Source organism: Strix uralensis, chromosome 5, assembly GCF_047716275.1.
Source record: "Strix uralensis isolate ZFMK-TIS-50842 chromosome 5, bStrUra1, whole genome shotgun sequence".
Lineage (NCBI taxonomy): Eukaryota > Metazoa > Chordata > Aves > Strigiformes > Strigidae > Strix > Strix uralensis.
In genome coordinates, this window is record NC_133976.1 from 16,687,387 (window position 1) to 16,710,923 (window position 23,537).

At 37.8% G+C, this 23,537-nt stretch overlaps 1 protein-coding gene across 2 annotated transcripts in view; it reads left to right on the forward strand.

Annotated features, from left to right (window-relative positions):
- Positions 1–23,537, forward strand: part of SLC2A13 (solute carrier family 2 member 13) — a 166,796-nt gene that overhangs the window by 123,336 nt on the left and 19,923 nt on the right. For both annotated transcript variants that reach the window (XM_074870009.1, XM_074870010.1), the window contains exons 6-7: positions 259–379; positions 13,474–13,599. In XM_074870009.1, the coding sequence (XP_074726110.1) occupies positions 259–379; positions 13,474–13,599 (247 nt within the window). The remainder of the gene's footprint in view (positions 1–258; positions 380–13,473; positions 13,600–23,537) is intronic.

Consider the following 23,537-nt stretch of genomic DNA (forward strand, 5'->3'; position numbering starts at 1 on the left):
AGTCTTCGATTCCACATATTAAAAAAACCTCTCAACCTATTAATTTAATATCTGGACATTAAACATGATGCACTTGATTTTAACATCTAACCTGATTCAAGATGTGGATGTAGCAAAGGGTGTTTTTCGTAGGTTCTCATCACAGTTCCTTAGCAAATGCTGTGTGACTTGCTTTCCCAAGCATAGTTCAGTTCAGTAGAGAATTATTTCATGTGCTCTGGAGAAAAGTATCACATTGTTCTCTATCTGTATTTTTAGGTACTGCTGTAGCACTCATTATCCTAGCTTCGGGATTTTTGCTATCAGCTCAGGTCTCGCCAAGAATCACACTTAATCCACCAGATCCTTCACGTCAAAACTCTACCTGCACAAAATACAGGTGAGATTTCATGATTATTCATCCAGTCTTCTTGAAGATTGTTTCCAGTTAACTGAGTTTTATAACCTACTGTAAGTAATAGACAATTATTCACAGTCTAGTACAAGGCACTAACTAGATACCTAAAATTAAGATCCTACTTCCCTCAATAGAGAAAATTGCTTAAATGCTCTGAATAATCCTGTGGAGTTTCTTGGACTAAATGAGATGGTTAAGTGACAAACGCCACACTCGAGATCTCCTCTGTTATATCGCACCTGCTGCAATTTATAGTGGACACAAAGTTTGGAATATTTTAAAAGTAATTTGTAAAAATGCTTGCTGTTATTCATCTACTTGTACGTTTGTCCCGTATAACACCTGTAAACTCTTCAAGAAGATGTGTTCCCAAGTGAAAAAATAATAATCTTCAGATAATTACAGACCAATTAACAATTAAAAGAAATGTGATTTTTTTTGACCTTTGTTTCTATAGTGTGTAGAAGATGCGCTTTCATGTGCAATCATAGTTTCAAATAACATTACTTCTAGGATGTTAGGAATGTGTCATTTCCTATATTTTGTGGGTTTTATTCATGTGTGAGTGCTGTTATGTTCATTTAGCTGGCAGACTAGAAAATTCTCTATTGAGTGAAGACTAGTTAAATGGCTGAAATGACATGTTCAAAATCTGTTTTACAGGTGTTCACAATAGAAATAAATATCAAGAAAAGTACACTTCTAGTTTTCTAGTGATATTGGCTAGAAATATTGTTCATGGCTTTTCATATGCCAGCGCAGTGTCTTAGGTGAAAGATTCTGAGGATCTGAAGTTTTACGGACTCCTGGGAAGCGGACAGAAGGTCTTCAAAAGAGTGTAAATAGATGCTAATAACTGTGACATTAGATGCCACCAGATAGCAAGATCCCTATGTGCAAAAGCCTATATTTTTAGTTGTTTTCTACTGTAGTCAACTATATTTTGCAATTTCTGAGATGTGCCTATACAACTTCTTCAAATGGCAAGTAATCTGGTTAAAAGATGTGAAGAGGGAAGGAGCTTACAAAGGCTCTCCTTTCAGAATAAGATAACATTAATAGTAGGATGTCAAAAGGATTTGCCTAGGACTTAAGTTAACTATTTAGAAAGGATGTCTGGAGAGCACAGATGCACCATTTGCAGAACTCATTATTTGTTATCTAATAAAGCAAGATAATTATATAACCTGAAACAGGTTATAGAATATATATATAGAAGAACTATGGTTCATCCACCTTAAGAAGTAATGAAAAATTACTCAACACAGTTTTCATTTTCTGGTTAACCACAGCTAGTGATGAAGAAAATTTAAACTCTCTGTGGCTTGCTCAGTGTGCACTTCTGGGCAAAAGCATGAAAAATTAAAGCAAGTAGTGCTAGTAAAGGCATGCTGTTTCATGAATTATGGGAATATTTTAATCTGTCATAGTTTATGTTTCTGACATGAAGTGAACAAAAGCCGATATGATAGAAATTCAAAGGGTTTAGAAAAGAGCAATAAAAGAATTGAAATATTGTCATGTGAGAATATTTTGAAATAGGAGGAGCTCTCAGTTTACAGATGAAAGTGAACATGTAGAGGGGGATGTGAAATAATGAGCAACGTATGAGAAAGCTTTAGTTGCTTCTATTTTAATCTTATAGTATACCTTGTAAAGAGACAAAATCCAGGAGAGTTGAAACTAATAAATGGATGCAGTTGCCACAGATCACAGAATTGGGCTACAATACTCACTGTTGGATGTAAAAAAATTAGGCATTTATATATTTAATAACAACCTTCACACTTGTGTATCTAAAACTATATTTGGGATATCAATTTTCATGCTTCAAAACATCACCAAACCCTTACCTTGCTAGAGCCAGAGGAGGAATATTCCTTCAGGGTCATGAATATTAGTGTCTATTATGTGAGATGATATCAGCCACTGACTCTGTAGCAGAAAGCCTCAAAATTCCAGGTGTTTTCAGCTAAGGGAGCAGCAGTAAATGCAAGAAATATTGTTTGCTTTCAGCATGGATCAAGGGAAGAAAAACATTTTAAACGTTTTGTCTCCAGTGATGTCTCCAGAGGAACTTACTTTCAGCATGCCTTCCTGCCAAGCTCTCGTAGCTACACATAGAGAATATACATTAATTTATTACTTTATCTAAATTATTTCTAGAGTAAATGGCATACAGATGTACATTATATTTGACTTGGAAAAGTGGCTGTTCAGGATATGGGTATTCCTGTTTTCTGTGCACATGGGTAATAAGCTGCATGAAACTTAAAAAAATGTTTTTGTCATCAGAAAGTAGATGGTGTCTTCACCGTTCCACCCAAGTTAGAACTTCGGCATAACATGCGTGGTCTTGGAAGGAAGAGGAGGTGGGGTCTGCAAACCAAAGGAAAGCTGAAGGTTGGGCTGTATTTTGGGAGGCTCACCTCTCACTCCTTTTTGGCCCTGAAGGTATTCCCCATGGAGTTACGGAGTTGAGTCAAATAGATTCTCAAACTTGAGGATTTGAAAGTAAAAGTCTACTTTGCATAATGCTAATCTTGCATATATTCTATGCTGCTCTAAGAATAATGGCATTAATGGAGCTGTATAGATAGCCACCACGCAGAGTAGCAAATGTTACTGTAGGGAGAGTTAGATAAGATGTCCAGTCAAAGTAAAATGAAGTAACTTAATGGCAGTGGTCTCTTGCTGTTTAACACATACTTTAGTGTGCTTCAGTATAACTGCTGGTATCTCATATTGCTTAGCATTGTATCTTGCAGGCCTTGAAGAGGTCTCAGAAAGTTTGGGAAGAGCAAAAGACAGCAGGACTTCAGAAGATCAACACATAATGCCATCTCCCTGTAGCTACCGTAACCGCTTTTAAATATGTGTGCCTACACAAATGCTCAGTCTCCTCCATTTAATGGTGATGCAGTGCTGCTCTGAGGTGCGATATGTTTAGAGCCTAAACCTGTTTGCAGCTTGGCCATCTCAGAGTATGGGGGTGTTTCCTAAATATAACTTGTATTTGTCTCTGCCAAAATGTATTTATAAGTTATAAAAACATCAGTAAAATGTATTTTGCTGACAGAAGTTTCACCAATACTGTGCAGGGTAAAAATGCCTTTTATGTTTGCACATTTGTTGGGTTAGAGTAAGTGTGGGTGTCCATTATGGAAGCCTTAGAGCTACTACAGTCTGTTTGTTGTTCCCTCAGATCCATATTTCTCTGCACAGATTAATTCCTGCTGCTACAGTAACAATGAAGATAGAACAGACTAGCAAGTAAAGAACACGGTCACTGTCCTGATTCAGAAAAGCACCTAGGGCTTGAATACTACGTTCTGAAAGAGCTGTGCCATGCAAAGAGAGGTACAGATTACCTGTACGTGCTTGCAGAAGACGAACCAGTAAGATAGGCTGCAAATATCAAGTAAAATATTTTCATTTGATGTAGAGACGTATAATATCATAGTTGATCAACAGCCAAAAAATAATCTGTAAATCAGTGAAAAAAATTAAATGTAATCCTCATTCACAAGGATACCATTGAAATAATGCAAATCCAGCAGGACACCCTGAACACTGATATTCTTTTTGACTCCTCAAAGGTGGAAGTGGGTGGGTGTCTTACTGAGGAAAGGCAAGATGAATGCTCATCTGTGTGCCATCCTTAAATCAAACTTCATTTTCACACTCAATCTCTATAAGGTTGTATAGATGTTTGCAGTGTGGCCACTTCTCTTCTTTGATCTTAATCTCTTCAGCAGCTGTGAACTGTTACTTATTAAGGCCACAGAGAAGCTCAGAGGTAAATTTAGGAGTACAAAACAACATCATCCAAAAATTTGTCATCTGAAATATTAAAAGATAAGATAGCCATTCCTATTATTATTCTGACTGCTCAAAACTCTATAAACATGTTCCCACTTTTACTGGGGACTTGCGTGGACCTGGAAGGAGGTCAAGGTTAGGGCATGTGCACTAGTTACCCTACTGCCTTTTTCCAATCTTTAAAGAATCAAAGGTGTGACCGTCACACTCTGTCTTTCTCTGGGACATTCACCCATTTCTGGAAAATGACTGTTGTTCTTTTGCATTGTATTTTTGGTCTTTTTGTCTCCTTTCATGTGTCTGTCTGTCTCCTACTGCACTTCTTGACACTTGGTCAGCTGTAGAAGACACAATGTTGAACTTGTTCTGCTCAAGCAGTATTTTTCACCTAGGCTACTATATGAAAATGGTGACTTTGTGTTGAGCTTAAGTTAACCCTGAGGCTCATATTCTAGGGTAATGATACCTGTGCACAAGAACTTTCTCAGTTTCCTCCTTGAACTGATTGTCTTCAGAGTTTGATTGAAATAATACAGGCAGCGCCAGCTGTGCCAGGCACACAAGGGCTCTGTTGTTCATCTTTGAATTAGTCTCCCTCACGTGGTTAATGTTTCTAAGCTCATTGTACAAATACTCACCAGTGAGATGAAGGCACCAATATTAAGCACTCTTACACAGCAATTTTACAAGATAGCTGAATAGGCAGAAATACATATTTTCTTTACAAACTTAGCAAAAGTATATAATTGTGATCAGTCCTGAAAAACTCAGCTAACCTAGTAACTGAAGCTGATTTTATTGTATATTTAATAGCCTTAGGATATATATAGTAAGTATATTAGCTATTGTACCTAGTTTTGTTAACTCGTTAATCTGATCTATCTGCAAGTTAGACATTGGTATTTTGTACTGTCACTGTATCACAGAACTGGTGTTTTTTAAAATATGATTTTAATTTTATATTTCTGATCTCAAAGTGACTGTGCTACTGGTCATTCTGATAAGTGAGAATTACAATAATAAATACAGTAATGTGTTTCTGCTGTTAAAATCAGGAGATTATGATTATACAAGATAACGAGATAAACATGTTTGACAATACTTTTGCCAGCTCTTATGAAATGTAATTAAAATTCTGATAGACAGTTTATGTTGTAGAACTGTAAAATGACCTCGACGTAATCTTGAAATATATTAAGTTGATAATGTAAGGTAATAATTGGTAATCATTTTCCATTTGCTGGCATGTTGCTCCTATCAATCAAAACTTGTAATTTAATTTAAAATCATGAGGGATAGGAAGGAATGTCAGTTCCAAGTAGTAAGCATGTTTAATGTGAATGAGGAAAAACTCCTATCATAGTTCAAAGACAAAAATCCAAAAAGTCACTTACCTGAACTATGTCTGTGAGTGTAATGCAGACCTTGTAACCATTGTTAACATTTCCGCTTACTTTGTCTTTAAATCAAACCTTGAGGGAGCAAGGTGATATTCATATAGTACCCTATTAACACTTCACATCTCTGCTAAATACTTCTAAGACTTTGCTGTTTAACAAAAACTGAAACAATGCTTAGGGAATTATTTTGTAAAATCTTCCAAAGTGATGGTGTTATACTTTATATGGTCTGCAGGTTTTAGTCACACAAGGATGATTTCAATCAGGTTTGAACAAGGCTTGTACCTGATCTGCCTAGAAGCTGGGAGTATAGTATCTATGTGTAGGGTGTCTTTGGAAAAGTAGTTTTAAAAGCAAAGTATTCTATGGAAACTGCCATTACGCTCAAAATAAAGGTACATGTAATTCAGTTGTTTCTGTTACTTACTGTCTGTGTTGCTTAGTTCCAGGCATAAATCAGGAAGCTGTTGTGCTGGGGCCTATATAAATTCAGAAGAAAACATCATCAAAGACAAGAGACGATTGATACCTATGTGCGAGTAGATCAGGACACTTCATGTGGTGTCAGCAGTCCAGCACAGTCTGCTGTCAAGGTGCTTATAGTAGTAGTGGTGTAGCCATGATGACCTTAAGCAAAGCAAGGTTTGTAGAGAGTAGTTTCCTTTGTAGGACTATAATAGGTAGGAAAAACGGATGAGCCATTGGGAGCCTCTTCAGCTCTAAAGCAGAAGAAGCAACCACCAAGAAGCCAAAAACAGTTGCTCCGAGTTTATATAAATTGTGTTGCTTAGTTGAGGCATGTGAGTCTTTGAAAAAAAGGGTTTAAGGAAAGTTTGAAGAGAGGTAATATATTTATATGTGGTTGGCATATCATGAAGGATAAGGATATAGTACTGGTCTGGAACTTACCTAGGAATGAATCAGCGAAGAACAGTTTCAGTGGACTAGATGGAGCAGGGGCCTGATTTGAAGATGAGGAAGGGTTGATCATACTTGAATGTAACTGTGATTTAGATCTGTTGGAATAGCTGCATGGTAAATTACAGAACTGGAGGTAGCATATGAGTACTGTGATTATAAATGGTAGCTTTTCCTTATGGACATCACTGTGTAGGTACATGTATTATCTGATAGACTGCCAGTAGACCTCGGCAAATAAACTTCTGTTGTTTGGTCTCCTATAATAGCAGGAAAGTGCTCTTGGAGTCCAAGTGAGGTTTTCTCATTCGTTGTTAAATATTGTTTTACTGTGTCTCAGATACAACAGCTTGAAGTGGTATCTTGCAGTTGCCATGCATTTTAACTACTTAAAGCATCCTTTATATTCTTGGCCAGTGATATTTAGTCAGAATTTAACAGCTTTTGGAAGCAACTCAGGAATAATCAGAAGTAAAAGGAAGTGCTTGATTTCATGCCTGAGGTGCAGTGAAGCATGTGCAAACAGTACAAGACCTCAGACACAAGCACCAGGCAGTTTTAAACAAGGTCCTAGTACCTAACAGAAATGAGTTTGTGTGCAAAAAAATACAGTAAGCCATTTACAAAAAAAAAAAAAAAAGACTAAGCTCTTTACTTGTGTAGCTGGCTGAAAGCTAAATGCATTGATGTCCTCATATGTGAACAGAGCTGATAAATCTACTGCAATATTTGTCCAAAAGTCCTTATATTTTTGTTGAGTTGAATATCTTGTCTGTTTTCCTTGTTTGGATTCATCAGTTGCCTGTGTCCCTTGTTGAGTCCATCTGGGTAGGCACACTCTGACCAGTGATACTCAGCTCAGCTATCACGGCCATTTTCTTTCAGTTGAGGCTGGAGGAAGAGTCATTCTCTGGTTGTAGATACGAGAATACAAGCACAGAAGCAAGGAAAGCTTGATTCCAGTGTGGTGTTAAGCTGTAAGGAGCTGGAAAGCAGCTACACTGCATGCTAAAAGAGGTAGAGGATTGTGTGCATAACCAATCTTGAGAGCACAGAGTGAATCTGAGGGCATACCAGCTGGGATGAAAGATCCACCTAGCCTAGAATCATGTCTCCAATATGGGAAACAGCAAGCTGGGAGAGTAGAAAGGAGCACAGTCAAAGTGACATTCCCTTCCAGCCTGTGGTGATTTGCAGCTTATGTTCTCTTTGGGTGGTATGTGCTAATCCTCAGTAGATATTGCAAGACCCTCCTGTCCCTACATCGAGCCTTTCCTGCCTGTTTTTTATTGTTCCTACAGTTCTGTGAGTAAAACCTTGTTCAGCAGTATGAATACTTGCATCATGCAGAGCAGGAGCAGTGGGTTCAACAAGCTCACAACGGTGGAAATTATTCTGTGGAGAAGATGGGGCATGAGCAAAATGTCTTACGTGTTGCAAGTGTATTAGATTTTCATGTATAGCTGCTACTTCACATACAAGGGCTGATTGTGCAGCATGTGCTCAGTGAGACTGATGAATCCAAAACAAGTGGAAACAGTCCATCTCCCAGAAACATCCTTATTTGTGGGCATTATGTTACTCTGGGAGACTGTTCATGCTACCCATGTAGTAGAATATTACAAAATCAGGCATTCCATTCTAGAAAAGAACTACATAGTCCGCAATATATTATCAAGCTCAGTTTGTATCTCTGTAATTGGATGATAGGAACATACTAATATAGTTTCATGACTGGATAGCAGGATATAAAAGGCAGAGTTGAAATTTCCTTAAAATGTGGCAAAAGTGAAAACTGATGAAATGTTTTAAAATTAACAATTCAGAAATTGAGGTTCAGCTTGAAAAAGAGAAAATAAACTGACAAAAAGAGAAATGGCACTTGCAGAGCAAGGGCACTGGGCAAAGGTGTTTTACTGCTAAATCACTCAACAGGAAGTGACAAGGTACAATTTGCAGCTCAAAATAAGAGACTCCTGAGAATTGTAGGAAAGTCATTACTTACAGGATCATTTTACAAATTTAAAGACCAAAATATAATCACAAACCAAATGTAAGTATGGAGTATTCTAAACAGTGGGGAAAAAACGGGGGAAGAAGCAATTCTGAACCTTTCATTGGCATCTGGAGGGTCACCTTAGCAGGTCAGAGATTTTATTCAATCTTTTTAGAGACTGTACTAGAGGCTAGTAAACTACTCTGTTAGGAAGAAAAAACCCATAATTTTGATATCAAGAAAAATGTGCACAGCTAGCCAAGTAATAATTAATCTATGTACTTTGACTTTTCTGTGAAAGAGGAAGGCACTGTGATCTTTGGGATCAACCTATAACCTCAGGAACCGTTCATTGGTCAGACTGCTCCAGAGCAGAGCATCCTGAAGGCTGCTAGTGCGCAGGCTGGCAAGAAGTTGTTAGCAAGGGACTTGAAGTTAGCCTTCCAGATGTCAGATATTCCCATTTGGTCAAATGAGGAGGACATAAGAGCATGGAAGCCTTGTTTGTGTTGGCAGAATTGGAGTGGGGAATTGCACGTTTGGGGATATCTAGTCTCTTAATGGTCCATCAGCTTGTAAACATACTCTGACAGTAAAGCAGGAACCCTGAAATCCCATTCCGTGGCAGTTCCAAATAAACTGAGGGGCCAGGCTACTGAGACTTTTGTTCTGTAGGCTTCATGCCACTGAGCTGCAAAGAAGCTGGTCATCTTCAGACTTCTGGAGCCTCACATTCCTGATTGTTGTTATTCTGCTACATAGGCTGGAGCATATGAAGTCTAGATGCTTGCCTTGTTGGGTTGCCTAGGAGCCCAGCTGGTGAGCAGGGAGGGAACTAGGCACGCTGCAAAACCTTTCTGCTGTAATGCTGCCTGGTTTCATCAAAATCAAATCATCTCTCTCAGGTATTTCAATCTTGATGAGTTGTCAGTCTGATTGAGAACCATCCTGCCTAGGAATTTTCAACTGTCTCTTCATGGAAGAACCTGTTTCCAAGACACTAGCTCATAACCTTAGCATGGATATAAATATTTCATGATAAACAGAAATACATTTCCCATTTATAATTGGGTGCAAATTTCCTTTCCTACATAGACATCCTGGAATGTTCTGGTATAGAGCTTTCAAGGCCATAACTGATACATGGTGTAGATTTGAAGTACCAGTATTTTTATAGATTTATACTGTGACATGTTTGGGTATATCTGGGTAGGGCTGATAAGGTACATTTGAGGACAGGAAGGAGACCTGTAGTAGGTTGTTACATGTCAGTAAGTATTGTGCATTTATTTTCCTGGTATATTGTGTGTCCTAATTTATTTACATCACTATGAGCATGTATGTAAGAGTATGTGCTCGATTTCAAATTGTTTAACAAATAGTGTGTTTAGCAAATAGTAATGGGGCTAGAGTGAAGAAGAGCGTAAGCCTGAAACTACTGTATATTTTATTTCCATTTTTTGAGAGAGTAATTTAGAGTAAACAGTCTCAGCACATGATTTTTTGGGTTATTTTTAAATTGCTTCTTAAAAAAAAAGTATTCCTTGCTTATTTCATGCTGCACCTTCAGTGATCATTAGTCTTTATTAACCAATACAGATTTCTTTACTGTGTTATGAAACAGTTGTAATGTGTATATGTTGGAATTTTGGAGGAAAAAAAATTGATCTTCATCCTGGAAAAAGCAATGGCTATACCCCATCAAAGTCAACATAAAAATTTTATATCAGTGATAAAACAGGGCACAGAAGAATGCTAGATGGTCTGAACAGCAACCACCTACCCTAAGTCTGCTGGGAGTTAGATTTGAAAGGGCTTTAAGTCTTGTATATTGAATTTCTGGGTTTCCTCTGAGATAAATTGCTCTTCTCTGTAAAATCTGAAGTCAAAGCCTGATTGTATGAACTCACTATGTAGCTAATGGCAGAAAATCCTAACCCAAAGGTAAAGGGTTTTAAAATATTTGTTATTTAACTTTTCAACCTGAAAGACAAGCTTCAGAAAAGCTGTGGAAAATAATAATTTTAAATTATTTTAACTGTCATGAGTAACTATAACCTCTGACATTTGTCCTGACATGAAATCCAGCAGCCTTTATTATGTTGAATGCCAGCTGGAAGACACAGTTGTGCATACTCAATAAAGTCCAAGGAACAGCTGAATTAACAGCCATATAGGCAGACACTGAAATCAGTAATCAAATTTATCGAATTTTTTCTGGACTGCTGGATGCGGAGGGAAGAATTAATAAGATACCTTCTGCCTCCCAATTGACTGGTCACTGATACTCAATGTTATATGATGTTATATGGAGTTATCTGTAGAGCGAGCCCTGTAGGACAGAACAGACAATTCACGGTTCAGTTCTGTCATTCAGCTCATGCGTCAATTTTTGTGAAGACATTGAGGGAGATGATGAGGTGTCTAGTCCCCATCCTGTCCTCTGCTGGCAACACTCTGAAGATGACACTCATTGCTGTGTCTTGTCATTCCTCTGCATTCCTGTGTCTTACTGGTGTTCTGGCTGGTGTTGGGTATTTGACTATATTTCTGCTTTAAGTAAAACATACAAAGAATAAATCTAGAGGAACCTTGAATCTTGAAATTTTCCGCAGAGAATTGTTGCATAAAGACAACTTTAAATTTTCCACGTGGTGTTCACATTGGATACAATTTGCATATAGTTCACTTAAAAATACACTGCTGCACTGGATAGCATGTAGTATTTGGAAGTGGCTGCTTTATATGCCAGGATGTCATGCTGGATATGCTAGTACCCTGGGTCTTTCTAGAAATTCATGTTGTTAAAAGGTACTTTGATATACAACATAATTTGCATGGAAGATGTTCTACAGTTTGAAAATCATATATCAGCATACTGTTTGATATCACAGGATTCTTTTCACTGGAATATGCTATAATTTTTTAGTTATTTTTAATGTTAGAATTACATACTTAAACACATTTGTGATTTATAAAAATGTTTTTATTCATCTGCAGTCCTCTGTTCCTGTCAACTGTTTTGGTTGCTGCCCATTGCTGTCCTAGTATTGATTAACAAAATGTGGCTAAGTCTCACTAATGTAATATTGGAATTGTCCTTTCCTTTCATAATTGATAATTGCAGAGTTATGATTTTCTTTTTTACCTTTGCAACAGAAGAAATGTTTGCTACAGTTAGATGATTGACTTCTGCCTGAAAGTTTTGTTTCATCTCCATTGTAAAAATATTTTCTGCAGCTTCTCTCTCTATTAAGAGCTGATTTAATGTAGCTTTCCTAATAGGAAAAAAAAAAAAGCTCTTCAAACCTGAATTTGACCTGTCAGTTAAGCAAGAGGATGGTTAAAATAGATTTATTTTCTAAAAAGTAGACAATGTGGAAATCCTGCAATAATTTGATAATTTAGAAAGCACACAATAACAAAGAGCACAAGTTTCTGAAACTTGGGAGAAGTAGGAAAATGCAAATGTATACATTGTTTTTAACACTTTTCCAGCCTTCTTTTTTGTCAACTACCATATGAATCGACCTTATCATAACTTACAAACATCATAGTAAGACAAGTTCGAATGACTAGATTTTAAACATGTACCTTTGGACGTTTTAAATCCATATAATCTGTTTTAGTGATGTTACTGTTATATCCATATAATCTGTTTTACTGATTAATTTCTTGGGACTTTGTTATACAGTTACTTTTAGTTTTTCTCATAATGCTATAGTAGTTTAAGCAGTTTATTTATTCATTCACTAAGTCATTGTTATGATAAAGATACACACTCAGAAAGGATTATTTCCTTGGTTTTGTTGTTACAGGAATATATGTCGAAGCTATTATGGTCACCTTAATTATACATTTTCAGATGTTACCTTTCAAAGTTTAATTTTGATTTCAAATTTCCAGACTTACTCCATGTTTTACAGTTTTTCATTCTCCTATTTAAGTCCTGAAGTTATCCCTTAGAATATATCAGGGGCTTTACTGATGAGAATCTATCTCTGGGTCTGAGATGGCTTCTTCAGACTACCTGGGTAGTTTAACCACAGTAGCAATGGTTTTGAGCATTTGCAAGAACTGGGAAGGCTTGTGCCAGAAGCTTTCAGATAACTTGCACAGCATGAAGGGTTTTGGAGTACCTTCATAGCTCACATGTCCAAATCCCACACAGGGGCAGGTTTTAGACTGATGCCTAAATGAAGTATCAGTAGGGCACTTGGCATCTAGGCTCCCAGTAGTCAGTGGGGATGTGGTCAGTGCAATCAGTGTAGTCTGAGGACATTTTTACTGTCTACAGTCACTTGAACAGCTTGCAAGATTGCATTGAGGAAACTTTGCCTAAATGTAAGCATCTCTTGCTCTTTGAGACTCCCAAGGAAATCAAAGGTATCTGTACAAGGCTGACAAGTGTGATGCATGGGAACTGCAAGAGCACTGCACACTCTGCAGTGACAGGTGAAGGGCAGGCAGGATATTTTTGGGCACTCGATGCCTGTATGTGAATTGGCTCCATTGACATATTGACTCCATCCATTGAATATAATGGGAACACAGGCAACAAGTTCCCACATGGAGACGTATGGTATCGTGACCTCAGACTGGCTCCCACATGGTATGTGCCCAAATCCTAGTTTGGTTATTAGGTATGACTCTTACTCTTCAACCGTGGACTGTCTTTTTTTAGTTAAAATTCATTCCATGAGCGAATTCTCCTGCAGCCTGATCAGGTGTCACTGGGAGATTTGCAACTGGGCCACCAAAATGTGGTACAGAAGAAAGCAAAAGCAGTTTGTATTAGTTTTTGGGCAGATTCTGTTACCTTGTCTCCAATACTGACAACTTGACTATGTGCATCCCAAGATTGATTAGATGATACTGTTGTTTTTGACATGTACAAATGAATGATGTGTTGCTTGAATGTTTATTTCTTTCTCTTTCAGTTATTGTAATGGATGTATGTTAGATCCAGACTGTGGTCTCTGCTACAAATTGAATAAATCAAGTGTTGTTGAGTCCTCATGCATTCCTGTTGATAAAGATTCTACAATGAAAGCAGCTTGGGGCAGGTATGTCACTTTTCAAGATTTTCTGGTCTTGTGCTCTACTATGCTATTGAGAACGCTTTTGTTTTTACATAAAATGTTACTCTTGGGATGTTCTGAAAGAAAAATTAACTTGGCATGGTCAAAAATGGGCAATTACATTCTAACAACTGTTCTAAATAAAAGCCTTGACCCTGATGTGTGCAGCGAGTTTGGTGTAGTCTGCCACTTAGAAAGTATGGCAAAAGTACACTAGCAATTAGGAAAATTACTTTTCCCTGATGTCTTCCTTTGTTTGAGGTGGTATATTCCCTAGGTACACACTTAAAGCTCTCTGAATTAATTTTGTTTTCAAATGCTTTAATTAAACCAGACTTTTAACATTGGCCTACTAAAGAAACCAATTTGCTATGCTGAATAATCTAAAATGATAAAAATCTAAAAAGTTCAAATTGTCAAAATCATGGTTTGTGGCCACAGATTTCTGTGTTCCTGTGCTTAAAAGCGGCATCATGCCATATGTTGCATTTGGGGTGTAAAAATGTGTGCGTTCATATATAAGTCCCAGTACAACTGCAAAGTACATCACACTTCTTTTCCTTAAACAGCACAAAGATTCCCTGTTAACCCACAGCAATCCTCAAGGTTTTGGAAGTATTGGCTGTTCTTAAGGAATGGCTTTATGAGTTGGAACAAAGTCCTGTAAAGGCTTTATCAATACTTTAATAATGATGAGGGCTTGGATTAGAGTTTAGAATGGTTCACTGCCACAAGGGAATTATATAATTACTGCTGATAAAATGCTTAATTACTGCTGATAAAAGCTTCTCACCATAATTCATCTATGCCACCCACATGCCATAAACATACTTGGAAAATAGGCAAAGGTTTGTGTGTGGTTTGGGCTTTTTTATTTTTTTTTAAACTTCCATGTGTATTTCTCAGCAGTTAAAACCAAATGCCTTAGTGGCAGTGAGTCATATTGGACAGAGGTTGGAAGGTATGAAAATATCTACTAATTGTAGAATCATTAATTTAAAATTACTCTAAAATTGCTCTCCTTTTGATGTCAGTATTATTAGAATGTTGTGCCTAGTAGTTCATTCCAGATGCAGAAAAGGATATCTTATATTCTTTGTATTCCTAACTTAAAAGCACTGTGGTCATTTTGAGGCTATTACTGTTTATTAATAAATAACTGTGAAAACTACAAAATCTCATCCCTCTTTCTTGTTCTGTGACTATCTTCAATGGCACATTATACAATATACGTTGCACATTACCTAATATTCCAATGTGCTCTGCAGCACTTGGACTCACATGCATATTTGTAAGGTAACAGATCTCTCTTTGTATTCCAAATCAACATTCATTTCATATATGCTGTAGTTTCAAGTAACATGTCTGTAGTTAGCAAAATTGTACTAGCATGCAGAAAGACATAAATGGAAACATAAACTTGTTATGAATAGTTGATAGATAAAATCGAACTTTATTTTTTAGGCAGTGTTATTGTATAACATGTAGTAAATGTGAGCATCAGTAATCCTTTTACAGTAATGATTCGTTCTCACATAGCACTCCTTGTACAGCCTACTGGAGCAAATTAGATAGGAAATAAGAAATGCTTCCTTTCCATATTGCAAAATACAATATTTCCATTTTGTACATTAATTCCATATCATAAGGACCCCGTTCAAAATCTTTCAAGAAAATATTTTAAATTTGTTACATTGGTAGTCACTAGAGTGAAAGTCCTGCCTTAAGAAGGAACCCAAATAAAATATCCACATTCCTTTTCCCAAAGATTGTATGTTCATCCCATTTCTAGTGTTTATTTCATTAATTTCTAATCTCGCCACCACCTGGTCTGTGTAATCAGGCAGTTTTCTAAAAGCCAGTCCTTCAAACTGTGAAATGTCAGGTGGCACCTTCTGTGCCTTCTAAGCCTTGTGGAACCATCAAGTATTTCACCTCCTCCTCACAGATAAGTGTATTTCTGCATAGTGGTCCAGAGGGAATCCCCATGGATTTTGGCTTCCAAGGATTCACATTCATGTACCCCACCCCCAGCTCTGCTTCCTCACATCCTGAGGCTGCTTTACAGCAAAATCAGTCCCACAAAGCCATAGGATTTCCCTGCCAAGCGAGAAGATTGCTGCAGTGAAAACGGTGTAGTTACATCCCCAGTTGTGTCTCAGAGTGGCAGTTGTCGTCTGTATCTTTCTGGCAGCATAGGGAGAACAAGCACTTAAGACAAACTACCAGCACGGGTGAAGAAATTATGTCTGTACTGATGCTTGAAATTGCAGCCCTTCATTTCACAGAGTTACTTTGTCACAAGCTAGATGTACGTTGGCAGTTATTTTAAAAATACGTGGCATTTTTATGATCAGAAACTGGTTTAATAACTTGAAAGATGATTTTGTGATCTATGGACAGCTGATAACCATAATTATCACATGCGGCCTCTTTGTAACTCCTGTGTATTCTGATGGCTTCATGCCATCCAGTATTGGCTGAATGAGTTTAAATGGTTTAAAACCTCCAGAGTTACACTGGCCTCCTATGGCCAATTTATTTTGCCATTAATTTTGCTCAGGAGAGAAGGAAGGCCTGAGCTATTTGTTTGGGATTTGTTGGACCTCAGTTTGCCTGAGCGTTAGCAAAAGCAGCAGTTCTGAGTATCCTGCCTGATGCAGGAGGTTCAGAGAAACAGCTTCTGCTGTACTTGGATTGACAGTGCTGTGCAGAGCATTTCACTGCTGCTGCGATCACATTTTGTTTATGATTTTCCTGCTGGAAAGCTGGGACCTTCAGCCATGTAGAGGTGCCTGTGGTCACATCATATAATGTGTGTGCAGCTGTCTTAACCCCAACTGGCCTGACATTCACTCAGGGCCTTATCTGTTCCTGATGTGTAACCTACCAGCAAGGTGAGAGGTGCTTAGAGGCACCAACAGGGAAGGCCTTGTCATATTTTTCAAAGCTCTCTGCAGCTGTGCAAGCTAACATAGAAAACCCTTCTGTTTATGTCTTTATAGCCTTGCACTGTTCTTCACAGTTGGTCCCAAGGTACTTTGATAACACTGACGTAGCAGGCAATGTTTTGACTGTTATCATAAAACACTGTAATGTATTTTTATTTGCAAGAAGTTTCCCCAGTGCCAGCCTAGTGTACTAGACACCACCTCTATGCATATTGTTAATCATATTTATTCAGTTACAGTATGTTCTACATTGAGAAGTTCTAGGGAGGGGAGGGGAGGGAAGAGAACAGAGATTTCAGACTCCTGTGGCTGCCAGCAAGGCTGTTTATGTTGCTGTGGTTGTCATAGAAACCTAGGGAGACAATTAGAGCATCCAAATGTTTTTCAAGAAGAATATAGTATTTTGGTTCTTTTGAATATAGGGAACTCAGTGGCCAGCACTGGCCCTGGGGGAGGGAGACTGCGTAAGAATAAATCTGACCAAGTCCAAGTCAGGCCTTGAAGCAGCATGGGTAACATGCAGTGGGTACACTTGTAAGATCATATATGTAAGACAAATAGAGATTTATTTTTTATTATTTAATTAGTTACATAAGCCTGACTGGTATTGGAGTAACACAGAGAGGAGCATCTTGCCCAGGGCACCAGCACACTCAGGTGCTTTGCTGCCCTTGGTACTGAACCAGATAACAACTGCGTGCAAACCTTGCTGTCTCCAGTTCTGCCCAGAGACATATAAAGGAAGGTTTCAAGATAGTGAGTAAGAATATCCTTAATTTATTCATTTTGTAATAAAAGAAGAGGAGCTGTGTCTCTTTCTGTGTGGTCAGAGGGTTCTGTTGGGACTGTGTTCTCAAAGATTTAGGGAAGTTTTGCATTTAGCAGTAGCACAAAAGGGCTTGTAGTTCTGTTCTCTTCATGAACATCGAATTATAAAATCCCCACTAAGTTGATAAAAAGCATTATCTTGCTTTTACAGATGGGAATGCAATGGGAAGGTTCCAATATGAAGCTCAGGTGGCACAATAGAGGTCACAGGCAGTCTGTCTCTCAGCCAGGACTGAATGTGGGGGTGATTGCTTTCAGTTCTGTGCTTTCAGAGCACAAACCAAAATCTAGTTTTTCCCCACAATTGCAATTACTCCCACCGTACTCTCAGAAACCTTGAAACTTCCGTCTGTGTAATTGCAATAACCCTAAAGGCCAGCCAAGAATGCTCTGGAAGTAACTTCAAATTGCATTAATGCTCTTACAGTTGAAAGAATAACTGTGCAAGGAAAGGAGCTACTAATAGTGCCTTGACATGAGTATGTTGTCAAGACCACAGCAGGCCCACAACTGTGAGCTAAAAGGCTCTCATGAGTGACTCTGAGCAATCTCCCTCTGGAGAGAAAGATGTTGACTTTATACAGTAAACAATTATGAAGAAATAATAACATCATCTGCAGATCACAGACAAGCCTAGAAGCCATCCTGTCCACAAAATTAGCTGGCAGGTCTCCACAGTCCCCAAAGGAGGACGACTGGGAACAGAAATCTATAAAGGGAGAGGAGCTGAGTGATTTGCTTTCTTCAGCCATTTTTATTAACTTCGTTAGAGGAACATCTCACTGCCACGGGGGTTTAATGCTTTGTGGAGAATCCTGCTTTCATCAATATAAAGAAGCAGTCCCCTCTCTGAGGGCTTTCAGTGCAAAGGGGAGTGCAAGAAGAGCTCTGCGTTTGGGAATCTCTTCATTTTCCTCTGGCCAGTGCTCTCCTGAGCTCCTTCCTTGCATGTAAAATTAACGGCATGTTTACAGATGCCCGGTAATGCTGTTTTGTGTCACTGTGTGCCTGTTACTTATATCCATCAGTTTGCCGAGTTTAACTGTATCTCAGAAACCTGTTCTGGGGAAAAATGAGTTTAAACTACCTGGGCAACGTGAGGAAGCAGGTCAGACAGGCAGTCAAACCCTGATTCCCAGCATCAGGAGAGTTTCCACTGCAGGAATGTGCCTGACAACCTTGGCATTTGAGCCTGGATGCTAACTAGATTCCAGTGGTTAAAAAAACCCCTTGTGAGTTCATTAGCTGGATTCTCAGACAATAGCCTGGTTTATGTCCAACAGGGGACATGCCAGTGTCTGTCACAGCCTCGGGAGTATTCTGGGGAGCTTTACATTCATACAGTGCTGCCTGTTGTCTAATGCATAGCAGATCAGACTGTTAAAATGATTAGAATACTTTTTCTTTGTAGCAACATTAGATTTTTCTAGAAATCTCAGCTTCATTTTGCTGCTTGTAAAGACAGACATAAGTAAGTTCATTACACTTGTTTTGCTAGTCACTGTCTTACAAAGATGATTTTGCAATGTGATGAGTACCTTTGTAAAAGTTGCTGTGACTGCTTTACTAATGCAAAAAAAAAAAAAAAAGTACATGCATATTCACACATTTAAAGACTGAGAATCTATTTTCAGTACATCATGGGGAACGGGTATACAGACCTTTCCTGTTACCACAGAAAGGCTATCACCAGAGCAGCCTTCCAGGAATGAAGTACTTCTCTGTCTGTGGGTAGACATTGCTTGTTTTGTCATGCAGGAAGTAATGAGAGAAGATTTTATTCTGAAATGATGATTCGGAATCTTTCTACAAGGGCCTGCATTGAAAAGTGCTGCTTAATTCAGCAGCAGTTAGAGGAGAAACTAGTATTTCTCTTACTAAATCTTCAGATCAATAGATGAAGATTATACATAGGATTATGGTTCTCACATTTGCAAAGTAAAAAAGTAGTAGAGGGAGTAAATTATTCAGGAAAGTAACAGGATCTACAGAATATTTACATCTGCATGTATATCGGCAGCACTCAGAAGAGCTGCGATTATAACCAGTAGTCTTAGAGAAATCTCTTTCTGGACAATATGCCAAATGTTCACTAAATTGAATACTCCTCACTTCAGTAGGAACCAGAACATAGAATCTCCCCTCTCCTCTCCATGATCATTTAGGAAAGAAAACCAAAATATATGCGGTTTCAAATAGAATTAAATTCTGATTATCTTCACCATTGCCAGTAAGTATGGAAACTATATGTTAGTGAGGTGTGCAAAAACAGAAATGAAAACAAAATCTGAAACTGATTACAGTCTTTGTCAGCCTAAATTCTAAGGCACCAGGTCTTTTCTGGGAAGAGGATATTGGACAGTGTAATCACAGTCTAATGGTTGCATATACCAGTGTGATTCTGGAGAGCTAGGGAGGTAGAAGAGGAACTTAAGAAATCTGGTATGCATATTTGAATGCCATCTCTGCTAACTGGTAAGAGCAAATAGGAAGACTGGAAGGATAAAGTGCTGCAGAGTATTGTGTCTGAAACTATTTACATGCCTTTAGGGTAATTACTTAGGAATTACTATTAATAGCTCTAACTCATATCTACTCAACCAATGGCAAATTCTGGATGCTTGAAAGGAAGGACAAAATGTATGCCTAGTCAGGCCTGTTACGAAGTGAATGTATTCTGACTCTGGAAGCATTCAGTTTATATGCTGAGAGCAAAATTTATTTGTTGGAGACACCTCGTGCAAAATAGAATTTTAAGGCAGGTCTGGTTAGTTTGAAACATCATTTGTATGTTTGTTCTCCACCTGTTTGTTTGTATTGCACTTTGCTGCTAAACATTGCCTCCAGATCTTACTCTTAAGTTGCTAGTTAAAAGGCATTCTGGTAGAGGATGATGAGGAGACAGATGCTTGACAGCTATTTAGGTTACTTGTTGTAACAACTACTTCAGATACTATAGCATTGAGGTAACTGAAATAGAAAAGCAAAAGTGACCCTTGAGCTAAAACATTCCAAAATGCTGGTTTGTGTCAGGGAAAAATGTGTTATTTAAATGGAAAAATGTTTGAGTCAATACTCTCCACCACCTAAAAATGGTCCAAGGAAGAAGATGCTGCGGTGTTTAAAATTTGAATTTACATCCTATTGAAGGAGCAAGCTTTCTGCTCAATTTCAGTCAATCTCTGGTCAGCTGAGATGGGACTAGAAGGAAAATACTCACTTCTGATTAAAAAAGCGTGTTTGCTTCTAGTTTCACATGTATTCAGTTGTTGACTCCGAAGTTTGGGTTTAAACAAAAAACCTCAGTGAAAATTATCTTCACAGATTCTTTTAGGTTTTTACACTCTGAAATGGGTTTACTAAATTGAATTTTTCTGGTTTGCATGTGGAAGATATTTTTGAAAGATGCATGTGGCATGGGAGTTTTATTGATAGAGAACATTCAGCACAGTCAAACCCAGCCCTCTGTACAGCGCCTTGTACCTTTGACAGCATCCCTAATCCAAATCTTACACACCTTTATTCCATAATAAGTAACTCTTCAATAATCACATCATCTGACAGAGTAAAATTGCTGCATATTCCCTTCGTAAAAGGGTGAAGTTTTCAGAGTATTTTTTTTGCTTTCTGAGGGAAAATAAATTAACACATTTCTGCATTAGGACTGTTGAATAATTCAATATGTTTGATGAATTTAATTCATATAAATTATTGTATGTGCTGCCTGCATGTGTGGTTCATTTTCTTGAGAATGGAGGCAGTAACATCAATCCCTCACTGGCACAAGATGAGCTGGAATTATTGATTCATTTGATTTAAAGTTGTGACCTTATTTTAACTCGTCGGTTAGTACAGGCTAGGAAATGGGCAGTCTGTTAGATGGCAGGTCATACTTCTGAACAGCAGCACTTCGGGTATTTCTTCTTGCTTATAGGATGTATAGACTTTCCTTTTTCCTGTAGCTTTCCACAGCTGTCACATTAGCTTTGCTTAGATGATAATGAGAGTCAAATTTGATGTTCTGCATGATTATTTAGTTCTTCAGACCTGTGATTCAGATGATGTATGTTCCCATTTAGCATATTTTCTTGGCAAAATAAATATTGTTAAAAAGCACTTACTTATGTAAAGTTATTTTTCATTGTCAGAGGCCATGGAAAATAGATGATTACTTTGATTTCTGCTGAGTTCTTCTAATGACAGATCTCAAACTTTGAGTTTAATGTAACAATGAAGACTTTGGTACCCACTGTTTATAAATGTTATAAACTAGAGATAATGTAACCACCTATCATTTCTGTATTTTAGAAAATTCCTTAGATTTGGCATAGGTATTGCACCTGCATGCACAAATCAAAGCAGAGCAACACTATGTTAAGTGCTCACTCTCACAAGTCAAGCGTGAAATAATTACATTGTTATAAATGGTCTTAGAGTATTATTTAAATCTCCTTGGGGCTCCATTTTCAGTTACGACATTAATGATTTCCAGTGAATTTTAGGGCTGATGGTAGAGGAATCATTCTTTGTATAGCTCTGTTGGTTGATTTAATGCGAAGCCTCCCCAGTATAGCGTGTGGGCAGGGATGCCGTGCTTCATTTCCCTTCTGAAGCACCAGTTTCTCTGAGCTTTTTAGGACAGAGCTATTGCCACCTACTGGAATCAGGGAAAAGCTCCTTTTTAAAAATACCCTTCCATCATTTATTTAAAATGATGAACACAAGATCTCAAATTTTTTGTCTGGATAGATTTCAGCTGTAATGGCAGAAAGACTGTTAGTTAAAAATGTAATATGTGTGTCTAAATTGCTGTTAGAGCAATTGAATGCAACAGTTCAGTACTTCAGAGGGAAGGTTAAGTTGGCCAGAAGGTTATTATTACAACTATTAAAACATAAACTTTCTTTGTATGCCAATAACTAGAAATTAAATAGAGCAGGGAAGTGCTAAAAAATGTATGCTAATATGAAAAAAGAAAATTCAGAAAATTATTTTTACCTCCCCACACTTTTTTTTCAGTGAAAATTTCAGAAGGATAAATGTTTTGTTCTCTCTTCACTTTCCATTGAAATATGTGATTGATTGTGATTTTAAGGTTTTAACAGCTCTATGAAAAATCATTTCTGCACAGTGACAGTTTGGCAGACTCTGTAAGGCGCAGGGACTACTGTGTGGTATAAGCAATAAATGAACTAGCTTTAAAATCTCAGCAGCGTGCCTGCAGCAAGCAGAGCCTGACCCGGGAGCTCTGCCTGCCGGGCACTCTGCTTGCAGGGCAGGCAGCCTTTTGGGGGGTTCAGGACTGGAACTTGGTAAATAAGATATTTGGATGATGAATTGAATCGGTGATGCTCACCATTCAGTGCTGCATCTGGTAACTTGTTATAATTGTGTCAGCATGTCCCATCTGTGTTTTGAGTTTGGGGTTTGGGTGGGATTTGCCTTGTTTTTCTAAATTGAACTATAAAATCTCACCAGTCTCTACTAACTTCATATACCAGGTTTCAACATGAAAGTATATTTTTTACCAGTACCTTTGTACAGCTAAAACCTTGGGGTAATTAAAAGCAATACATTTTTTTACGTTTCTTTACTGTTTTCTGGAGTCTTTGGAAGCATTCAGAAAAACAAGACTAACACTGAAATAGAACCAATTTCATTTGGAGGTTGAACTTCCAGTGAATATTCCTTCTAAATTGCCTTTATACTGTCACAACAATCACCTTGCTTTCTTTGTCTTTCATCTTTTTTGACCATGGGCTTAGGCCTTTGGCAGTTGTAACTCAAGTGATGCTTTTGAGATGCTGGTGACATTCCTTTGATAATAATACTGACACATGGTGAAACAGCACATGCATCAATAAAGGTTACTTCTAATTGCAAGTAAGACTAAGAAGTCTGGATAGAGTTTGTTTTACTCAACTTCAAATGTCTAAAATTTTGACCTTGAGCTGTCTTGTAGTTCCTTGACTGATGGAGTAAAAGATGCTGTTTGTTATTGTTCCATATTTGCAGATGGCGTTTGCCTGTGTTTCACAGAATAGACTGTTATGTCATGCCATCAATTCTTGCATGCTGTTCTGTTAATAATACTTTAATTAATATTAAAATATTGATACTTGTTATTATTGAGCCCTACGCTCA